Raw genomic sequence first — 21,173 nt, 5'->3', positions numbered from 1 at the left:
CAAAATCATTAAAATCTTTTATATATATTTTTTAAAACATCGTATTTTAGTATTTTTGGTCATTTGGTTGCACTGTGCTAGCTGAAATCTTTTTTTTTTTTTTAACCTAAAACGGGAAACACTGGGAGAACTTCCTTATTGTTTATACTTATGTGTTGGGAACCTTTAGATATTGGTGCTTTGTTACTGTGAAGAAAAAATTAAGTAGTCTAGATTCCCCTATAAAACTTTCCTCCCAGTGTATGCTTTAGGTCTTCTTCTAGAAAGATGACATCTTGTATTCTAGGAATTTTTGTGTACATTATATATAAATACACTTTTACTGAGAAGGGAAGGCATTTAAGGATTATATAACATGGAATAACAGTGGATGTTAAGTACACTTTTGTATATTTGAAGGAAATTTACAACCTCATACTTTCTATTTTCATTTTGAAAGATAATATGAGGGTATTTAAAGTATATTTAGAATTCATTCTCAGAAAAATTAAATCTTTGGCTCTGGCATAGGTATAAAAAATGTATTTTGCATTGAGTTTATTCCTACAAATACTAATTGAAACTTGGTGAACTATATGTGTATATATATATTTAAATGGTTAAGCATGTTTTACCCAATAAATTTCTCATGTTATTTATTAAGACAATGTGAAAACGTTAATTGCTTTTTCAGATTCTTCCAGATGATCCTGATAAAAAACCACAAGCAAAACAGTTGCAGACCCGTGCAGACTACCTCATCAAATTACTTAGTAGAGATCTTGCAAAAAAAGAAGCTCTTTCTGGTGCGGTAAGTTAAGGCCCACATGCCTAAGACCAGTTTACTTTTTAGTAAGATAAATTTCATTTACTTGACCATGCTAAACATCTGAAGTCAATATGAGCTTATATAAATAGGTTTTTCTATAATTAAGTAGTTTTATTTGATGTTGCCATATTCAAATTTTACCTTAAATTATCTTGGCATACATCTTAAAACTGGTGAATCATAGCTTTTAGAAGTAGGATTTTTTTTTCTAGTTTTAGAGAGGGATAAAGAAAATTCGTTTAGAGTGTAGAGTGCTTTTTGAGAAGTCAAGCCTACATAGCCTACATGACTGTTTTACTTGGAGTCATTAGAGTGCTTAAGGGACAGCATCATAGCTTGCCAAGCTTACTGAAAAAGAACGAAACAGACACCAAAAAGGAGGTGATTGGAAACTTAGAGCAACCATTAGAAGTTTACCTATGACCAAATGTCAGTAACTACCTGTAGCATTAAAAATCATTCCTAATGCTGTCTCTTGTGCTATTGAATTAAGCTGAAGGTGATAATAATCTCAGAGGACAAAAAATTGTTTCTACTTCTCTCTCTTTTTTTAAAGGAATAATAATTGGCTAGTATTTTTTATTTACATTAATATTATATTTGACTCATTAAGTTATAGCACCTTTTTTGAGTTTCTAATGTTGGTACAGCTTATTACCAATAGACTAAGGATCAGGTAGGTATATGTATTCTAGCCACTGGATTTAATGTTTATGAAGTTTTTAAAAATGAAATCTGTAGAATTGGTTAAAATTAAAATAATGATTTTTAGGGAAGTTCAAAGAGGAGAAAAGCAAGAGCTAAGAAGAATAAAGCAATGAAGTCTATAAAAGTGAAAGAGGAAATAAAGAGTGATTCTTCTCCTTTGCCTTCAGAGAAGTCTGATGAAGACGATGATAAAGTAAGAATGTGTTTTAGAACAACAACCTTTTCTATGGAAAGGGAATTATGGCATGTTTTTGTGTACTTTACATTTAAAATTTGAACTAGTCCCTTAAAATTTGTATTTTAGGTACTGAAGTCTGTGTGTGTGTGTGTGTGCGCGCGCTTATGGTTCATGACATAGTCTCATTTATAGAACAGAATTCTAACTATCCAGTAGATATTATATAGCACTAGAGGCATAGAGCAAAGGTCCTTCCTTTTCAAACAATTGCCAGTTCGATGAGCTTCTGTCTCCTTTAATTGTATTATGAACCTGAACGGGACTGGCTTTATAGGAAGGTTGCATGTATAATTATTAGGGGGATTCTGGGCTGTCTTTCAGAATCCACATACATGCAATCTGTAGTCATGTGAAAAAAAAATTAGTCATTGTTAAAATTTGGTTAGTAATACATTGGCCATACTTGCACTTTTCAGGATGAGATCAGTTCTGTGAAACATCCAAATAAAAAAATTAAAACAGAAAGAGACAGTGAAGAAAAACCTGAGCCAGATGTTTTTATAAAGAAGGAACCAGAAGAAAAGAGGGAAGCAAAAGAAAAGGAGAATAAAAAAGAACTTAAAAGGGAGATAAAAGAAAAAGAGGATAAGAAAGATATAAAGGAAAAAGATTTTAAAGAAAAAAGAGAAAACAAAGTAAAAGAAGCTATACAGAAAGAAAAAGACATAAAGGAAGAAAAGGTACGCAAATCATAATAAAAAATAGAAAGTAAAAACAATCAGCATATTTATATTTTAGGAGACTAAATTGCATATCAGCCGATACTAGTCTCAATAATTGAGTTCTTCAGAAGCATGTGTGGGTATGCAGTAGAGGAGAATAATAGGTCTGAACACTCTTTCATGTTTTACCTTCAGAGTAACATTACAGAGTAGCTTTGGTTGTTTCTCCAAATGAAATTGGGGAAAAAAAATTAAAATAGATGAGGATATTCAGTGAGAATGAGCACTTGTAGAATAAAATGGGACAGTAATTATTTTCTGGAAGTGTTAGTCATTTTGCCTTTGTTGCTATTGGGGTTTTGTTTTTGTTTTCTTTTCACTTTTTCTTTAGTTGAGCGAATCCAAGTCTGATGGTAGGGAAAGATCCAAGAAATCTTCAGTGTCAGATGCTCCAGTTCATATCACAGCAAGTGGTGAACCAGTTCCCATTTCTGAAGAATCTGAAGAGCTGGATCAGAAGACATTCAGCATTGTAAGCCTTTGACTTTCTGATTATTAGTACTAAATCATATAACATTTAAGTTGAAGTTTGTCATTTATAGCTTTTAATTTAGAACTTCATTTGAATTTATTGTAGATTAGATTGATAAAAGCAATATATTTAAAATTTGAAGGCCTTTTTTTTTTTTTTTTTTTTTTTTGAGTTAGCATCTTACTCTGTCACCCATGCTGGAGTGCAGTGGTTTAGTCACAGCCGATTGCAGGCTCACCCTTCTGGGCTCAAGTGCTCCTCCTGCCTCAGCCTCTCAAGTAGCTGGGACTAGAGACATGTGCCATACACCCAGCTAATTTTTAGTTTTTTTGTAAAGATGGGGATTTTTTTATATCACCCAGGCTTGTCTTGAATTCCTTGGTGAAAAAGGGAGATAAGCCTGGGTGTGGTGGCTCACACCTGTAAGCAGTTTGGGAGGCTGAGGCGGTGGATCACCTGAGGTCAGGAGTTTGAGACCAACCTGGCCAACATGATGAAACTCTAAATACAAAACTCTAATACAAAATTAGCTGGGCGTGGTGGTGGGCGCCTGTAATCTCAGCTACTCTGGAGGCTGAGGCAGGAGAATTGCTGGAACCCAGAAGGCTAAGGTTGCTCTGAGCTGAGATTGCACCATTGCACCTCAGATGACTATGTGCCCGGGCCGGCAACAGTGAGACTCTATCTCAAAAAAAGAAAACAAAAAAACCCAAGGGAGATAAAAGGAGGCCAAGGTGGGCCCAGGTACTGGGATTACAGGCTTGAGCTATCATGCCCAGCTGGTGTCTTAAATTTAGAAGCAATTCAGAGAGACTTTAAGAAAGACTTTAAGAAGAGGGGTTTGACAAGTACTTTGAGTGTATTTGTTTTCCTCCAGCTCATATTTCAAATTTTTAAATTCCCGAATGCCATTAAAAAATAAATATGTGTATATACACACACACATATATGTAATTGTGCTTGTTATCTACGGTGAAGGACTAGTTTTTTTCCCAGTCTTTTGCAGACCAATATTTTTTTAAAAAAATACAATAAGAGTGAAATGTTTCACTAGAAAAGTAAAATAAGAAAAAATTATGTACAGAATATGAGCCTAATGTTTTGTTAGTAGATGCTGTAAAGTTGCATTGTCAAATTATATGAGTATCTAAACAGGCTCAATTTTTGTACCTATGTTGTTTTGGGCTGGCAATATCTCTTGTCTAAAATATACTGATTCTGCATGTTGTCATGCCTTTGTGTTCCTCAAAGTGAGGGAGAAACTGTCTGTGCCTTTTCTAAAGACTTTATTTACTGAAGATATTTATACTTTATGTATTTATTTATAATTTACTCAATGTATATATTCATAATTTATTTACTGAATATTATTGTATACTTATGTAATTACATAATATAATAGTATGTATGTGGTTAATAGTACTGACTCTTGAGGCAGAATGCTGCTATTTGGAAAGTAAGTATGAAGATTAAATGAATTGGTACATGTAAAGTTTGCAGATCAGTGCTGTCTTAAGAAAAGCTCAGAAATTGATAGTGATTGTGAGACTAAAAAGTCCAATTGCAGAGCAAAACCAGGAAGGAATAATAATTTTAGAGAAAAAAGCCAAGTGGTATGAGACAGATACGTAGTTTGGCCTTAACTAGGACTAGGAAACGTTTCCTTACAGGCCACAACTGAAGGTAACATTTGTAGTCTGATATATAAATGTATCATGTTTATATATAGTTACAATATATACAAATTTATATATAAATATATATTCCTATATTTCCTTTTTAGAGAATGCATGACAACATGCATGATATGCGTGACAACATGCATTTCTAGAATCTGAATCTTTTGTACTAGTTGGAGCAGTTAACGTACTTCAGTCACTTGTTAGACTTGGTTGTTAGTTTTATCACTAGTATTAATCAAATGCTATACTTCAAAGATGGGAAATTTCACCTTCTAAAATTATATTTGTTTTTGACCCATTATGTCCTTCTAGATCCCCAGCTTACCCTCTTGTCCTGCTTTCTCTTCTTTTGCACGATGACTAGACAGTGCTGATTTAATGAACCCACTAATGTATTTCCTACTGATTCCACAACATGCCCTAATATAGTTCAAATATTGTTCATGCCCTTTAAATATATTGGTTCTTACCAGTCTTCTTGTTCTGCCTACTTTGAGCTGTTGACATTCTTCCAGTCACTGAGAATATTGGAGACATTCAAAGCTGCTGTGGCTCCTCTCTTCCATTTTATTTATTTGAGCCATATGTTTTATCTCTGGACTTTTATTTTTATCTCCTCTGCAGATTCACAGATTGGGATTTTTTCTCTCTTTTTCAAGGGTAACTGTTTTTTTGTTTTTGTTTTTGTTTTTTGTCTACTCTGTATTGGGTGGGACTCGGGGGAGGTGGTATTCTTTTGCTTTTTTGAGGTGAAAACATTAAACTCTTCACTTGAGCTACTTCCCCTTCTCTCTGTGGTCCACTAATGAATTAGGTGAGATTGTGCCTTTTGCCACTTTTTTTCCCCTACATTTCTTTTTTAGTCTTCTGACTTTTTCATGTAACTGCTGGAATGGAAAAATTCCTACTGTGCACAATGCATGAATTTTCTCTCCATTGATCTTAAATGATATTGTGTGTATCATGGAAATGAAGACTGGAATAGTTCTTAAACATGGACTCCGGAGCCAGACTTTCTGGCTTGTATAGGATTTTACCTCTAAATAAGAAATTCCATTGTATTTGGGAATAGCTCTAAATAATTATGAAATTCAATGGCCTTTTCTAGGTCGTCACTCTCTAAACATATTTGCTTCATTTGGCACCTTGGTTTTCCTTATGTTTTACTGGTTGTCTTCCTAAGTGACAGTATAATTTAGCAGTCAAGAAAGAGCACAGAGTCTGAGGTCAGTTAGAGCTGGATTTGACAGATGTCATTTTATTCTAAGTTTCAGTTTCTTCTATAAAATAGATTAAATACTACTGCAAAGGACTATTGTCAGGGTCTATTCTTATTGCTTCCATCCTGCTCATACCTCCGTTGGTACTCCACATAGCAACCAGAGTAATCATGACTTAGAGGGAGAATAAAGTCCCACCATTATATTTCTGTGCTTAAAACACTCCAATGGCTTTCTATCTCATGTAGGAGAAAAGATTCTTAGCCTGAAACCAACCTCGTAGCATCTAGTCACCTCCCATCATTGCCAGCCACTTCTCTCACTTACTTGGTTCCAGCGACACTGGTGTTCATACTTTTTTTTAAAACATGTCAAGCAAGTTTTAGGGCATTCATGTTTGTTTTTTCCTCTACTTGAAATGGCTTACTCCTTCATTTTCTTTAGATGTCCTCTCAAACATTGCCCTTCTCTGAAATCTTGTATAAGATAGGAAGCTCCCTGCTCTTTATTGCTTTATTTTTCTTTATCACAGTTGTTGTCACCTGACACACTATTTCTTCTTTATTTATTGGCTCTCTAGTGTTATACTAGATTCCAGGTTCCATAAAGGCAGGATCTGTTTTACTTACAGCTCTATTTCCTGGGTCTGGAACAATATCTAGAACATAGTATGTACTAAACTGACATATGTTGGATAAATTATTTTCTAACAGAATATAAACTGCCAAAGTTGAACAAAAAATAGGAAACATAAAGAACAGCAATGAATAAACTAAAAGTTAGAAAGGAAATTAAAGATTTTCTTAAAGCATCAGATCTGACTGAATTTTAATTTTCTTTATAATAAGAGAGGTCCTTCAGAGCAGTGGTGTGAGGATTTATTATTTTATTTTTTTGAGATACAGTCTCACTCTTGCCCAGGCTGTAGTGCCAGTGGCATGATCACAGCTCATTGCAGTCTCCTGGGTTCAAGCAGTCCTCCCACCTTGACCTCTTGAGTAGCTGGGACCACCATGCTTGGCTAATTTTTTTTTTTTTTTTTTTTTTGGTATAGAATCAGAGTCTCACTGTTGCCCAGACTGATCTCAAACTCCTGGACTCAAGTGATCCTCCCGCTTCAGCCTCCCAAAGTGCTGGGGTTACAGGCATGAGCCACCACACCTGGCCCGATTTCTTAATAAATGATGTTGGATTATCTAAATGTATTGTCTGTTGTTGACCCATCATCCTTATATTCCTAGAACTAAACCAGCTTGCTTTCTGTGAATATAATGTTAATTTTTAATTTGTTTTTGCATTTACAAATTTTATCTGAAGGTTCCCTTGTTAGTAATATTTTTATTTTGATTTTGGTAGAAGGTTGTAGTTCCTATTGCTACAATAAAACATGCAGTTCTTAATATGTCAGCCTTTTATAAGCATGTCAGGAATGTACAGGCCAAGGAAAAAGTTACCCTTTGACCCTGTATTCCCCAACCACCCAAAATATGAAGAGCAAGTCATTATTGCCACCTTCCGTTGTTGCAAAAGTTTGGAAGAATAGACAGTTTATATATCTAGCTATATTGATTTTAATAGTTTTGCTAAAATCATTTTACCCTGTATTTAGTGGATAGTAGGGTATATTAAGTTATACTCTGAAATATTTTTACTCTCTCTCTTTTAATATTCTATATTTAAGACTCCTTATAATAGTGTGCTACAGTATATAAAATAACCATTTATGTAGAAGCTAAGTAAAATCCAAAACTTTTACTTACTCAAATACTAATTTTAAATGATAACAGAAAGGCTTACTTTCCTGAAAAAAATCTAAAGGGGAAAGAACCCTGATGTATAAGATTTGTGAAGTGAGATTTAATTGCTTATTTTGCTATCAAACAGTGTTATAATATTCATGTAAATATCATTGAAGGAGGTAGATCTTGTTGACTTTAGGTTTTTAATACATGTGTTTATATTCTTGTTTTCTCATTTTAAAGTGTAAAGAAAGAATGAGGCCTGTTAAAGCAGCTTTGAAACAACTTGATAGGCCTGAGAAAGGCCTTTCAGAAAGAGAACAACTAGAACATACTAGACAATGTTTAATAAAAATTGGAGACCATATCACAGAATGTCTAAAAGAGTATACAAATCCTGAACAAATTAAGCAATGGAGAAAGTAAGTGATACACTTTTCAGGAAGTGTTAAATTTGTATTATGTAACTGTCTTTTGTTTTTCTGTTTTCTTTCCTGATTCTGAAGTTTAGGGAACAAGATAATTTTTAAAGAGGTAACCTGCAGATGATTGTTTTAATTTTTCTCCCTTTAACGTTAAAGTTTTTTATTTATGGGTGGTTACTTAGGTATCATGGTATGTAACAAGTGGCATCTCTGCCTTTAAAGAAATAGTGACAGCTGTTTCATTAAAATTCAGATTGCATTTTATTTGAAAAAGTCTTTGCAATTTACCAAATTATTATCGGTAATATCTTTTGAAGTTGATGTTCCCACAAAGTTTATTGTTGCATGAATTTAGCAGTTTACATCCTGGATACATGTATGAAGTTGTAAAAATTAACATCCTCAAGCAATGTAAAATGCAAAAATTAGGAAAATAAAAGTAATGTAGTGCATTATTCTTAAAGCTAAATTTAACTAATCTAAAGGATTACATTTAATTTCTTCTCTACTTTTTTTAGTGTAAAAATGCTTGGCTTCTATCTTTTACATTTAACCAGAAATACAAAATTTGAAAGCCTGGCAACTTCTCATTTAAGTAATACCTTTTACCAAGAATGGGTTATCATTTTTGGAGGACCACTGAATGAAAATATTTAGTTGTATCTTACACACCAATATTTGAATCCTTGTAATTAGGGCTTAGATTTTTGAGGTTCAAAGAGTTAGAATATCTACTTTTTCTGCGTTCTAGATGAGAATAAGGAACATCTTACTGAAATTACACAGTGAATTTGGTTGAAAGTAAATTTAAAAATGAGCAAAGAATTAAAGAATTTGAAATAAAATTTTAAGTAAAATAAAAAAATTACACAGCGACTAATACAAATAGGTACCATTTCAAATTCGGTTTTTTATTAGGAAAGAGTGGGGAAACCTTTGGAAGAAGAGAGACTTAATAGCCAGGAGACTTAACTTTTTCATTGTGTTCTGTCACTTTACATCCTAAGGCTATGCTCTCACCTCACTTTTCTTCATTCAGTTGGGCAGATTACCTTTTTGGTTTTCCCGTTTGGTTCTCAGTTACTTTGATTTCGTATGCCTTATTGTTCATTCCTGCTGCCTCTGTCTCTGGTTAAACCAAATTCCCTTAAGAGGGAGATGGGGAAGGAAAGAGGGAAATATCCCATGAAGCAAAATAGCTTTTGCTCTCTTGGAGAAATTGTATTTTTATTTATTCATTTTTTTGAGATGGAATCTCACTCTGTTGCCCAGGTTGGAGTGCAGTGGCGGATATCGGCTCACTGCATCCTCTGCCTCCTGGGCTCAAGCTATCCTTCCACCTCAGTCTCCCTGGTAGTGTGGGATTACAGGCCCAGGCTACCAGGCCTGGCTAATTCTTGTATTTTTTGTAGAGACGGGTTTCACCATGTTGGCCAGCCTTGTGTTGAACTCCTGACCTCAAGCGGTCTGCCTGCCTTGGCCTCCCAAAGTGCTGGGGGGAATTTTTTTTTAATACAGAAACAAGAAAAAAAAAGTACCTTATATTGAGACCTATTATTGGCTGACCCCATCCCCTCAACAACAGTCATTGTGGGCCAGGCGTGGTGGCTCATGCCTGTAATCCCAGCACTTTGGGAGGCCAAGGCGGGCAGATCACGAGGTCAGGAGATCGAGACCATCCTGACTAAGACGGTGAAACCCCCTTTCTACTAAAAATACAAAAAAAAAAAAAAAAAAAAATTAGCCGGGCATGGTGGCACGTGCCTGTAGACCCAGCTACTCGGGAGGCTGAGGCAAGAGAATCACTTGAACCAAGGAGGCAGAAGTCGCAGCTGTTTTGCTTTATGAGATATTTCCATCTTTCCTTCCCCATCTGGGGAATTGTACAGAATGAAAGAAGATAGAAATCTAAAGATTACAGAACGGTTGGCATTAAGCAAGTGTTACAGTAGTTACCATAATGATCTTTTTGTTTTTTGCTTACAATTTTTTTCAATATATTTTTTGACCAAATTTCTTAAAAACAACTGAAATGCAACACTAGTTTTTATTTAAAGATCACTGTAATAAAGTGATGGCCAAAATAGAATGTATATTTGTATTTTATTTGTCTATCAAATATGCCTCATTCTAGCTGATCCTTTTAATAGTATTACTTGTAGGAAATATGAACAGATATTTACTATTCCATTTTACAGAAGGAAAAAAATGGATTCAGTTGAAAAGCATTTTAGGGCTGGAACTGGAGAATGACAGAGGAAACACTAGGACCTGAACTCTAAAAGTGGCACTAATTCTTAGGTTTGTGTAAGTGCTGATGCTTGCCTCAGCTCTGGTGCTTTGTTCAAGATCAGATAGTCATTTGGATGATATAATTAAGACCAGAATCTGGTTCCTGACTAGATTTTTTGGGGGAAAATATGTATATGCATGTGTGTGTGTATATATATATATATTTTTTTAAATTTTATTTAATTTTTTTTAATTTTTTTTTTTTTTTTTTGAGACGGAGTCTCGCTCTGTTGCTCAGGCTGGAGTGCAGTGGTGCGATCTCCGCTCACTGCAAGCTGTGCCTCCCAGGTTCATGCCATTCTCCTGCCTCAGCCTCCCGAGTAGCTGGGACCACAGGTGCCCGCCACCACGCCCAGCTAATTTTTTTGTATTTTTAGTAGAGACGGGGTTTCACAGTGTTCGCCAGGTTGGCCTCGATCTCCTGACCTCGTGAACCGCCCGCCTCGGCCTCCCAAAGTGTTGGGATTACAGGCGTGAGCCACTGCGCCCGGCCGGAAAATATGTTTTTACAAGGAATTTACTTAGGAACAAAAAGGTACTTTATTAAATTCCCACCTTTTACCCTTATGAGTTAACCTTAGAATGTAGATATGTTCGAGATAGTCTGTGAATTTATGTAAAGGCTAGATGAATTTTCCCCCTTCTGTGGATTTCAGTTCAGTAAGGTACCATTCAATATATTCTCTTAAGTTCATTTTAAAAATATATTTCAAGGTAAATATTTTACCTCTAGTGTACATTTGAATCTTCTAGGGACTACCACCCTCCCTTAGAACTTAACATTCCTTTTCTTTTTGGAGGTATATTTAACAATTACAGTTCTTATGTATTTAAGGTATACAGTTTGATGATTTGATATACACATGCATTATGAAATAATCACCACAGTTTCTGATTAATTACTGATGCCTCTGTTGGAATGGCAAGAGATACCAAGCTGTACCTTATTTATGGTGTTTGATCATGTTAACTCTTGGGACCATTACATTACTATTATTAAGTGACAGTTACTTTTTAATGCATTATTTAAGACAATTCTTTACAAGCATAATCCGTATTACCTGATGGTATTTCCACTCCCAATTATTAACATACCTGTCCCTTATATGCATAATCAGGATCACAGTATGAATCTGAATCACTTCCTGATTTAATGTATATCTTTGGTGCATTTCAAATTAGGATTGTTTACTGCTTTTCAGTCTAAAGACTATAAAATGAAGTGATCTGGAAGAGAAGTAAAATATAATGTTTAGTTTCACTGGAGTCTTATATGAAGTTTTGAAAAAATACATAGAATTAATATCCTTAAGAGTTTGTTCCATAGAGGGCTGTGTATGTGTGTATGTGTTTCTGTTTGTAGGGAAGGAGTTCCATGAAAAAAACTAAATATTTTCCACCAGACTAATGTAATTTGCCTTTTTTTTAATTCTTCTAGAAACCTATGGATTTTTGTATCTAAGTTTACTGAATTTGATGCAAGAAAATTGCATAAATTATATAAGCATGCTATTAAAAAACGGCAGGAATCTCAGGTAAACTTGCCATTATATTTTTTTCCCTTAATTTATATAATTAAAACCATGAGACATTCTTTTTACAAAGCAATTTGATTAATAAATACAGAATGAATAAGATAAATTTTAAAAATCACCTTTGAACACCACAGTAATAATTGTTGCAGGCAAGATTCACAGAAGGGAGGTAAAGTTAATGGGTAAGAAAATAGGATATTGACAGATCTCTGAAATGTTTATTAATTATAAAGGGAAAATAATAACTTTATAATAGAGAAACTTGCCTGCCCCACCTTAAACAAGTGATCAAGGTTAATGTCACCAGTGGTAAGACACATCAGCATTATGAACCCTCTGATACTGAGAAAGGCACATGACTTATGTGGAATTCTTGCCAAAAATATATGTGTTATGTGAAAATATCAGACAAGCCCTTCTTGAGGGATATTCTATAAAATAACTGCTACTCTCCAGAAGTATTAACAGCATGCAGTAGACTAAGGAGCTGCCCCAGAGGAAGACATGACAACTTAGTGTAATATGGGCTTCCAAATCGAATCCCCGAGCAGATAAAGAACATGAGTGGAAAAATGTGAAATCTGAATGAAGTCTGTTCTTCAGTTAATAGTGTTATACCAATGTTAATTATTTGGTTTTGATCTTTATACTATGTTTATATAAGATATTAACATTAGGAGAAGCTAGATGAAGGGTATGTGAGAACTCAGTATTTTTGCAACTTTTCTGTTAAGTCAGTTTATTTCAAAGTGAAAAAATATCTTTAAGTCATGGGACAAGTAGTTCATACTTTAAAAATGGAGATCTATAAATGTCATACATGTATATATACACACATATATACATATATGTACACACATAAACATTCTAATACCTTGTTTGAAGACTTCAGTATCAGTATTTTCTAAGAATTATCCTTTTTTGTAAGTTTGTGAAGTCACCTAAAGATTCTTACACATGTGTGCATTTATTTTAGCAAAACAATGATCAAAACAGCAACTTGAATCCTCATGTGATTAGAAATCCAGGTATGTAAGTCTTACTGATTGGGAAAATAAATTAAAAAAAAATTTTTTTTTTAAATATTTGTTTTAAATAAACTAAATGTTAAAGTTGTTACCTTGTTTTTATTTACAAGTACCTTTATATTAAGAAGATACGGTAATTCTGATACATACCTACATTATTATATAAAATGTATTCTCTTAAGCTATCGTTCTTTTTAGTTGATTATCCTTTTAATCATCTTTTTCCCAGTTTCTAGAAATTGTAGAATAACTGCTAAAATGAACAAATATTCTTTTTTATGTAATTTGGAATAGTAATGCATTCTTTCTGTATGACAGCCACAAAAGTATAGTCTGAGAAAGGAATGGGTCCCATATTTTTTAGTTTTTGTCACATTTCAGAATCAAGTGACCCTTTTAAAATAATCCTTAGTACTGCTTTTATACACCATTTATAAATGCTTCAACTGCTTGTATTTGGGAACCAATTTTGTTTTGGCAAGGGTTGAAACGAGTTCTTGTTATCTATCAACTTAAGTTTTTTTTGCCACATATTATTTTTAAGGTCGTTAATAAAAGTTGTACTTATCTAACAGATGTGGAAAGATTAAAAGAGAATACAAATCACGATGATAGCAGCAGGGACAGTTATTCCTCTGATAGACACTTAACTCAGTACCATGATCATCATAAAGACCGACATCAGGGAGATTCTTACAAAAAAAGTGAATCCAGGAAAAGACCCTATTCTTCTTTTAGTAATGGTAAAGACCATCGTGATTGGGATCACTACAAGCAAGACAGCAGGTAAACTTGGCAGTCACTTTAGAAATTTTGCTTATGCATGTCTTTCTCCTTATCATGATGTTCCTGTATTTAACCTATCAACTAATTCAATCTTCATGCAGTCAAAACAAATCTTTTGAAATAAAGGTGTTGTATATAATTAAGAAAAATTTATATATTTTAAGAACTGAATTTCTCTATAAAATGGCTTTTGAATCATAAAATTGAGATCAAAATATGTAGTAAGAAAGTTAATGTAGGGAGTTGCATAATTATAAATTGTGTGGGATTCATTGTTGGTTTTGGAGAATATTGGCTCAAATACTCTTTAAAATATAAATGGGATGAAATAAAAACTTGATGTAATAGTGGTTCAGGTTTGGCTTAGGAAATTTTGTATTCCATATTTTTAAAAAGTCATGAGGGGAAAAATTAATATATGCAAACACATCTCGTTGAGGTTAAACTTCATCTCAGCAATCTGGAATATTCTTGGAACCAGGAAGGTTTTTTGTTTATTGTTGTTTTTTGAAGCCTTTGAACAGTAAGCAGCCTCAGTGTAATAACATAGAATACTTTTTATTCCTTTATTGATAAAGAAGTATTGTCAGTAGTTAATGATCATTACTAAAAGTAAACTTGAAAACAGATTTATGGTATTTATGCTTTTATAGTAAGTAGAAGCAGCAAATTAGAAGACATTCTTTGTATTTTAGTTGTGTTCACTACAATAATTTCTTTGAGAACTTCTGTCAACACTATGAACACATCAGTTGTAAATGTCTCTTTATTATTAGAAAGTGTCAAATAATTAAAAAGGCAGATTTGTAATATATATTTCACAGGCCTATACAATATAGTTGTTTGTAGTAAGGTCAACAAAAAAGGAACACATTATCTTCAGTGTGTGTCACTTTGGAATAGGCAGTCATTTTAGAGAATACTTCTCATTAAACTGCCACATTTATTTTTTGTCAAGCTGTCACATGTTTGTGGAGTAAATTTTTTAATGATTCATGTGTCACGTCTTACTAGTCAAACTTGAGGAAGCTTGTAATAGGCATCAGCAACCAATGAAAAATTTTTTCAGATTATTTCGTAGACTGCATTCTAGCATTTTAAAACTTTTTCCTGCTTAGTGGTTGATAAAAGTCTCTGGTCTCAGGAGTGTTTCAGATAGTTGTAATAGTCTTAATTTCAACTTTCAGACAATTAAGATGCAGTCATATAAATGATTTGTAAAATAAAAAGCAGCTAATTATCTAAAATAGCCATGTGAAATTAGATGCTATTTTAAGGACTTTGTATGGTTCACTTTAGTTTTATGAATCAAATAGTTCTTCCAAAGAGATATTTCCAGTGATTTTTGAGTTAATTTAGTAAGTTTTATAATGAAACACTGAGCTTGTATACAGTTAAAAACATGTTTTAAGGTATTTTTATGTTTTTTAATAATCTTTTATTTGGAAACATTTTAATTTGCATTATTTATCTAAAATTCTCAATTTTTCTTTATTAGATATTACGGTGACAGAGAGAAACACAGAAAACTGGATGATCACAGGAGTAGAGATCACAGGTCAAATTTGGAAGGAAATTTAAAAGATAGATCTCATTCTGATCATCGTTCTCATTCAGATCATCGGTTACATTCAGACCACCGATCAAGTTCTGAATATACGCACCATAAATCTTCCAGGGATTATAGGTATCACTCAGATTGGCAAATGGACCACAGAGCTTCCAGCAGTGGCCCTAGGTCACCACTAGATCAGAGATCTCCTTATGGCTCCAGATCTCCATTTGAACATTCAGTTGAACACAAAAGTACACCGGAGCATACCTGGAGTAGTCGGAAAACATAACAAAAACTGCTATTTCGTCTTTCTGGACTTTTAGCCATATATCATAAACCAACACAGTAATTGCCTTACATGACTTGAAAGATATAAACAGATCTTCTATCAGTAGCAGTATTGTTACTTCTTTCCAGGATGCAAGGTCTATTATCCCAACAGAAGAGAAAATATTTTTATATTTAAGGATTATGCTGCACTGTACTACAAATGTTGTAGTACTTTTTTTTTGTTTGTTTCTTTTTTAAAGAAATGGAAAATGTTTACTATTACAGGGACCTCAACACTGCCCTCCCATACAGGCTGGATAAAACTGTTTTTAAGTCAGTGATTTTAGACTGACCTCCATTTAAATTATGTTTATATATGAACTTTACTCTGACCTGTGATCATGTTTCAGGAAGGAATGAAAGAGAGTTCTTTCTTAATAAAGAAAAACACTCAAGGACTTTGTTCATTTCCAAAGCTACTTGTTTACATTGTACACTGCGACCACCTTGCCGCTTTTCATCACAAGCTTGAATATTTAAATTCTGTACTTATATCTGTAAAATAGCCAGGAATTTCCTGTTTGTGATCTATTATTATGCCTTTTTACAAAAAAGAAATGGCTGTAAATTACTGTAAATATTAAAGGAACTTTCCTTACTTCCTTCCCTTTCTCAGGCTTTTTTTGACTGTTCCTTTCCCTACCAACTCAGGCCTTCTTATTAAAAAAAAAAAAATCAGTGTAATAACACTTTTTAATGATTTGTCTTGATGGAATCATTGTTTAGAATGTAAAAATGGGGAAAGGGGCCACTTTAATTCCATTAGTCCTCTTTTTATACTGAATATTTTATTAGATACATGTTATTTCTTCCCCCTTTTTTTTCCTTTTTTAGTCAATATTGTGTTTGTAGTTTTAAAATGGCGAGATGATATGTAAAATCTTAAACTGCATGCTCTGGAAACATTTTTTTCAGATGCATCTGGTTTAAAAGGGTAGGTGTATAAACACTTTTCAGAATCCAAAACGGCCAAAAGTTATTGTAAATCTGTTTGTTTTCCCGTTTCATGTGGGCAATAATGTCAAATGTGCTATGCAGCCAGGTTAACATTTTAGATAAACTTGATTGACTTTTAATATAAACTGTTACAATGCACACTGATTGTATATAAAAACCTTATATATGACAAATTAAATTTAAGAAAAAGGATATGTGGGCTCCTGTAATTTTCTGCTGCATTCTTACTCCCTCAAGCACTTAACACCCCCCGTACTCCCTTTTTAAGTAACGTTTTGCCGCCAGAAAACGTATTTTGGTAAGCAGTTGAATATTTGTAATGTGTAGCATTACAACTAAATCTTTTGGAGAATATATGAATATTCCTATGAAGTAAGACTTAGGCCATAGACATTTTTGTTGGCCCCTTTTGGCTTCCTGCAGATATTATTATGGGATGCTTTATATTTATTCATAGATTTTTATGTTGTTTTATATTCAGTGGGATTTTTTAAAGTCATGTGGCACATTCTAGCATGTATGCTTTGATGTAACAAATTTGAATCTTAACTTTGACAAACATAAGTATGTGGACATAATTTCTATAATATTCCTCTGTGTGTCACTGTTAGTTGGCTGTGGGAGCAACCTACAGATACCTGTCCATAGATTTATTTTTTTTTAATTTTCCTTTGTCCAATTAGGTCTATGTGTATAAAAGCTTGTGGGTTTTTCTGCTTTTTGTTTTGTTTTGCAGTAATTTCTCTTTCTAATACAGTTACCCTGAAGAATAATGATGGTTTATTTCTTTTCTGGTATATGAGATAACATGGGAGGAAATGGCTCAGTTTTTTAAACATCTAATTTATATTTAAATATAAAAGTAATGAACGTAGTCCTGGCACACATTTTTGAAACTTTTATCACTTTTCTCTACATTTAGTATGATTATTTTATTCCACAAGCTAGCATTTGACTAATTCATGATGCTTAAGTCATAAGATCATGGCTGGCATTTTTTAATTTATTGCTTTGTAGTTGAGATACTTGCATAATATTCTATTGTGCAAATTTCACAGAACAATGTTGCATTTTCTGAGACAAGGGAATGGGCTCTAATTTTTAAAATAATGCTACATTTAGTTGAAAGTTTCAGTCAGCTGAGTTGAATGAAAAATATAGAACTGTATGTACATTTATCAAATGACAAAATATGTTCATTTTTTGTAAGAGATCAGTAAGTAGAAAAGACAGTGGAGAAGAACAGTACATAAATATAGCAGAACATTCTCTATAAAATTTGCTTACTTTTTGTCTTTCACATGCTCATTCTGCTTTGTTATTTTTATCCAGTTATGTTTAATTTTTCAAGGGTGAGAGATTATGCATAGTACTGTACCAATTAACCTTCCACTCTTACACAATAAATGATTCTTACTAAAAGCAATAGCCTGTTTGCTTATAAAGATATTCTTTGTTTAGAGTATGTTAGAAATTAATGTTCAGACTATGGAAAATGAGTTTGAATAATTTATTTTCAGAGTGAGTAGCTTAATGAGAACCTTTTTAATTTTATGTAATGTAGATTGTATATATAATTTCTCTTTTTGTAATTAATATGAAAAGGTTGAGTAGGTTATTCATTTTCATGAAGTTTATCAAGAATATGCTCTAGGGGTAAATGGCATGATTTGTATTTCTACCCCACTACTATCTCTAACTAGAAAATGATCTTTGCACCCCAAATTAGCTGTCATAGCTTTATAAATACAACAGCTTTAAAAAGGGATAGGGATTTGGAAGAGCAACTAATATTTAAATACAGGATTTTTTAAAAAAGACTTTCAGCTTCATAGGAAACTGCAAAAATGTTTTAAAATATTTCTGAGTTAATATGTAAAAGCACATTAATATAGATGCCTCTATTAAATACACATTACTCAAAATGCAAACGAAACTTAGATTTTAGCACTGTACAATAATTGTAATGAATGGAGGATGTTACAGAGGACACAATTAGATAGTAATGCAACAACAAATATTTTGAGATAGTGTCAAAATGTGTTAAAATTTCTAAGACATTCAATTATAGATATTTTGAAGAAAATTTGAGATTATATTTTCTGACAATAGTAATTGATTTTGTGGAACACTTCATGCTAATTTTCTTAACTCAAAAAAAATTAGGACCTAATAGGTTGACTCCATTACAGAAATTCCTTGAATTCTGATAGGAAGATCTTGGAATAGGAAATCTTAGCTATGGTGTAAAAGGATGAAAGATGAGATTACTGGAGAAAGTAGGATTAATAAAAAATGTTAAAAGATTGTTACAAGTACCTATACAAATTCTCTAATGGGGCTTCATGCACTGGATTTTCTACACTAAAAGGCCACTAACCACTCTGTCCTTTAGCTTAAAAAAAAAAAATTTTTTTAGAGTATGTTAGAAATTAATGTTCAGACTATGGAAAAAATTTTTTTCATAAAATTGTTTTTAAAAACAATTTTTTTAAGGTGTAAAAAACAATTACACCTATATTTGAAACAAAATTTGTAGTAGAAACTCAATTCATTCAAATGAATGAAATAATTTTAATTCCATGTTCTACTCCACATTTGAGTCCTGATCTAAAGATGAAACTAAAGAGGTATGAACAATCTAAAACTCCTAACGATTCTGTTAAAGGAGCTAATGATATTGTTTGCGTTGGTGATACAAAAACTTTATGTGACTGAAAAGTGATGTATTGTCATTTCATTATTGTAGACTACTATTCATTAGATTTCAAATTTAGAATGAGCTATGGAACTGCCACTACTTGTTACTTTTTTTATTTCTTCTGTTTACTTTTCAAATCTTTGCTTTGTCTCTAGTGTTCTGCAGGCTGACTATATTAAGTCCTGTGGTGGTTTTATTATTATTATTATTTTAATTTCTTTTTTGATCAGCTGTTGCCTCTTACCCACTTCTTTTTACTTTCTGGAATCCAATGTCATTGTTATGATAAGACTTAATTTCTGATTTATTTCTCAACAGCTGTACTATTTTTTTTTCCTGTTTCTAGTGCTGACTATCTTTAGCTTCAACCACTACCCTGAAGTCATCTCCACTTAGACAGCTAACAATATGTAATTTTAAAATATGTAAAACCAAACTCAACCCTTTTACACTAATGACATTAAAAGTTTTAAAAACTACGAGGCTGGGTGCAGTGGCTCACTCCTGTAATTTCAGCACTTCGGGAGGCTGAGGCAGGCAGATCACTTGAGATCAGGAGTCTGAAACCAGCCTGGTTAACCCGGTGAGACCCTATCTCTACTAAAAACACAAAAATCAGCTGGACATGGTGGTATGCGCCTGTAATCCCCACTACTCGGGAGGCTGAGGCAGGAGAATTGCTTGAACCCAGAAGGCAGAAGTTGCAGTGAGCCAAGATCACGCCCCTACAGCGTGGGCGACAGAGTGAGACTGCCTCAAAAAAAGAAAGTTTTAAAAACTAGGGTCTTTGATAAATGCATTCACGGCTTTCTGCCTAAGGCACTTTCTACTTACCTATTTCTGTTCTTTTTGCTTCACTTCAGTCACTCCTCTCAATACAAAGAAAATACTTCTTGATCTTTGCATTGTTGTCCATCTATTAAAAATGCTTATTTGTGATTTGTACAAAACTTGTTTCCTCAATTCAGGTTTCTTTCAGCTCAAATGTCATTTCAAGTCTTGAAATTAGTACCCTGCCCCATCGTTTTAAAAAATCCCTTATCTTGCATCTTCTAGCATTACCACTGCTTATATATTTGGTTCATTTGCCATTGACTGCTTCCCCACTAGAAGATAAGTTCCATTAGGGCAGGGACTTTATTCTGTTCACTGCTATATTCTCAGTACTTAATGCCTTGTATCAATTACATTGTTTTCATTTTTTTAGTGTCCTTCCCAGAAATGCTATGCCCTATAAATGGCCAGCATTACCAAACTTTTTGTCTTACCATTGTTAACCTGATTTGTTAGTATTGGAAACTATCGTATGCTTTACTGTTTCATGGATTACTTGAGTCTGTTTACTACCAGTTTTTAAACTTGACTGATAAAAATCACCAGAGGTACTTGAGAAACATAGAAAAACGTAAGCCTCATCTCTTGGAATTAAAATGGCAGGGAAATGCTCCAAGTAATGGGGTTTTAATATCTCTTTCATTGACCTGAATAATTAATACAGAGGTTAATTCCACTGTTATAAATAATACACTAATGCTTAAATGAAAACCTGGTTTCTGTAACTATATGGCTACTTAGGAAATATAATCGATACTTTGCAAAGAGATATGCAGAGACGTGGTATATATAAAATAGGAAAATGTAAAACATTTTGATTTGTCTATTGCTTTACCTTTCTTCTTCATTATTTTTAAAATTAGAAGTGGAGTCTTGCTATATTGCTCCAGACTGGTATCGAACTCCTGGGATCAAGGCAATCTTGCTCCCTCAGCCTCCCAAGTAGCTGGGATTACAGACTCAAGCCACAATGACTGGGTTGTCTATTCCCTTATCTTTCGAAAAGAAATATATTTTTAGATAGTATCATGAGACACTATCTTTTTTAACGCACAAGAGCACAACTTGTAAAAACACTAAGAGAAATATGTTGTATTTCCAATGTTTTTAAAGTAAAATTGCAAAAACAAAAAATATCCCC

The 21,173-nt window shown here is 33.3% G+C and overlaps 1 protein-coding gene across 7 annotated transcripts in view; it reads left to right on the top strand.

The window, feature by feature from the left end:
- Window positions 1–16,686, top strand: part of CHD1 (chromodomain helicase DNA binding protein 1) — a 72,692-nt gene extending 56,006 nt beyond the window's left edge. For 2 of the 7 annotated variants that reach the window (XM_005557437.5, XM_015451722.4), the window contains 9 exons: window positions 674–790; window positions 1,581–1,709; window positions 2,171–2,434; window positions 2,808–2,948; window positions 7,833–8,011; window positions 11,745–11,841; window positions 12,818–12,869; window positions 13,445–13,655; window positions 15,154–16,686. In XM_005557437.5, coding sequence (XP_005557494.1) covers window positions 674–790; window positions 1,581–1,709; window positions 2,171–2,434; window positions 2,808–2,948; window positions 7,833–8,011; window positions 11,745–11,841; window positions 12,818–12,869; window positions 13,445–13,655; window positions 15,154–15,499 — 1,536 coding nt within the window. In that variant the 3' untranslated portion in view covers window positions 15,500–16,686. Of the gene's footprint in view, window positions 1–673; window positions 791–1,580; window positions 1,710–2,170; window positions 2,435–2,807; window positions 2,949–6,904; window positions 7,323–7,832; window positions 8,012–10,683; window positions 10,842–11,744; window positions 11,842–12,817; window positions 12,870–13,444; window positions 13,656–15,153 lie in introns of those variants that run through there. The other 5 variants (XM_005557438.5, XM_015451724.4, XR_010587539.1 and 2 more) reach the window with 4 other exon arrangements.
- The last annotated feature ends 4,487 nt before the right edge of the window (window positions 16,687–21,173 follow it).

This window comes from Macaca fascicularis, chromosome 6 (genome assembly GCF_037993035.2).
Source record: "Macaca fascicularis isolate 582-1 chromosome 6, T2T-MFA8v1.1".
In the NCBI taxonomy this organism is placed as follows: Eukaryota; Metazoa; Chordata; class Mammalia; order Primates; family Cercopithecidae; genus Macaca; species Macaca fascicularis.
Note: the sequence above shows the minus strand (reverse complement) of the source record. Positions and strands in the feature narration are given on the sequence as shown.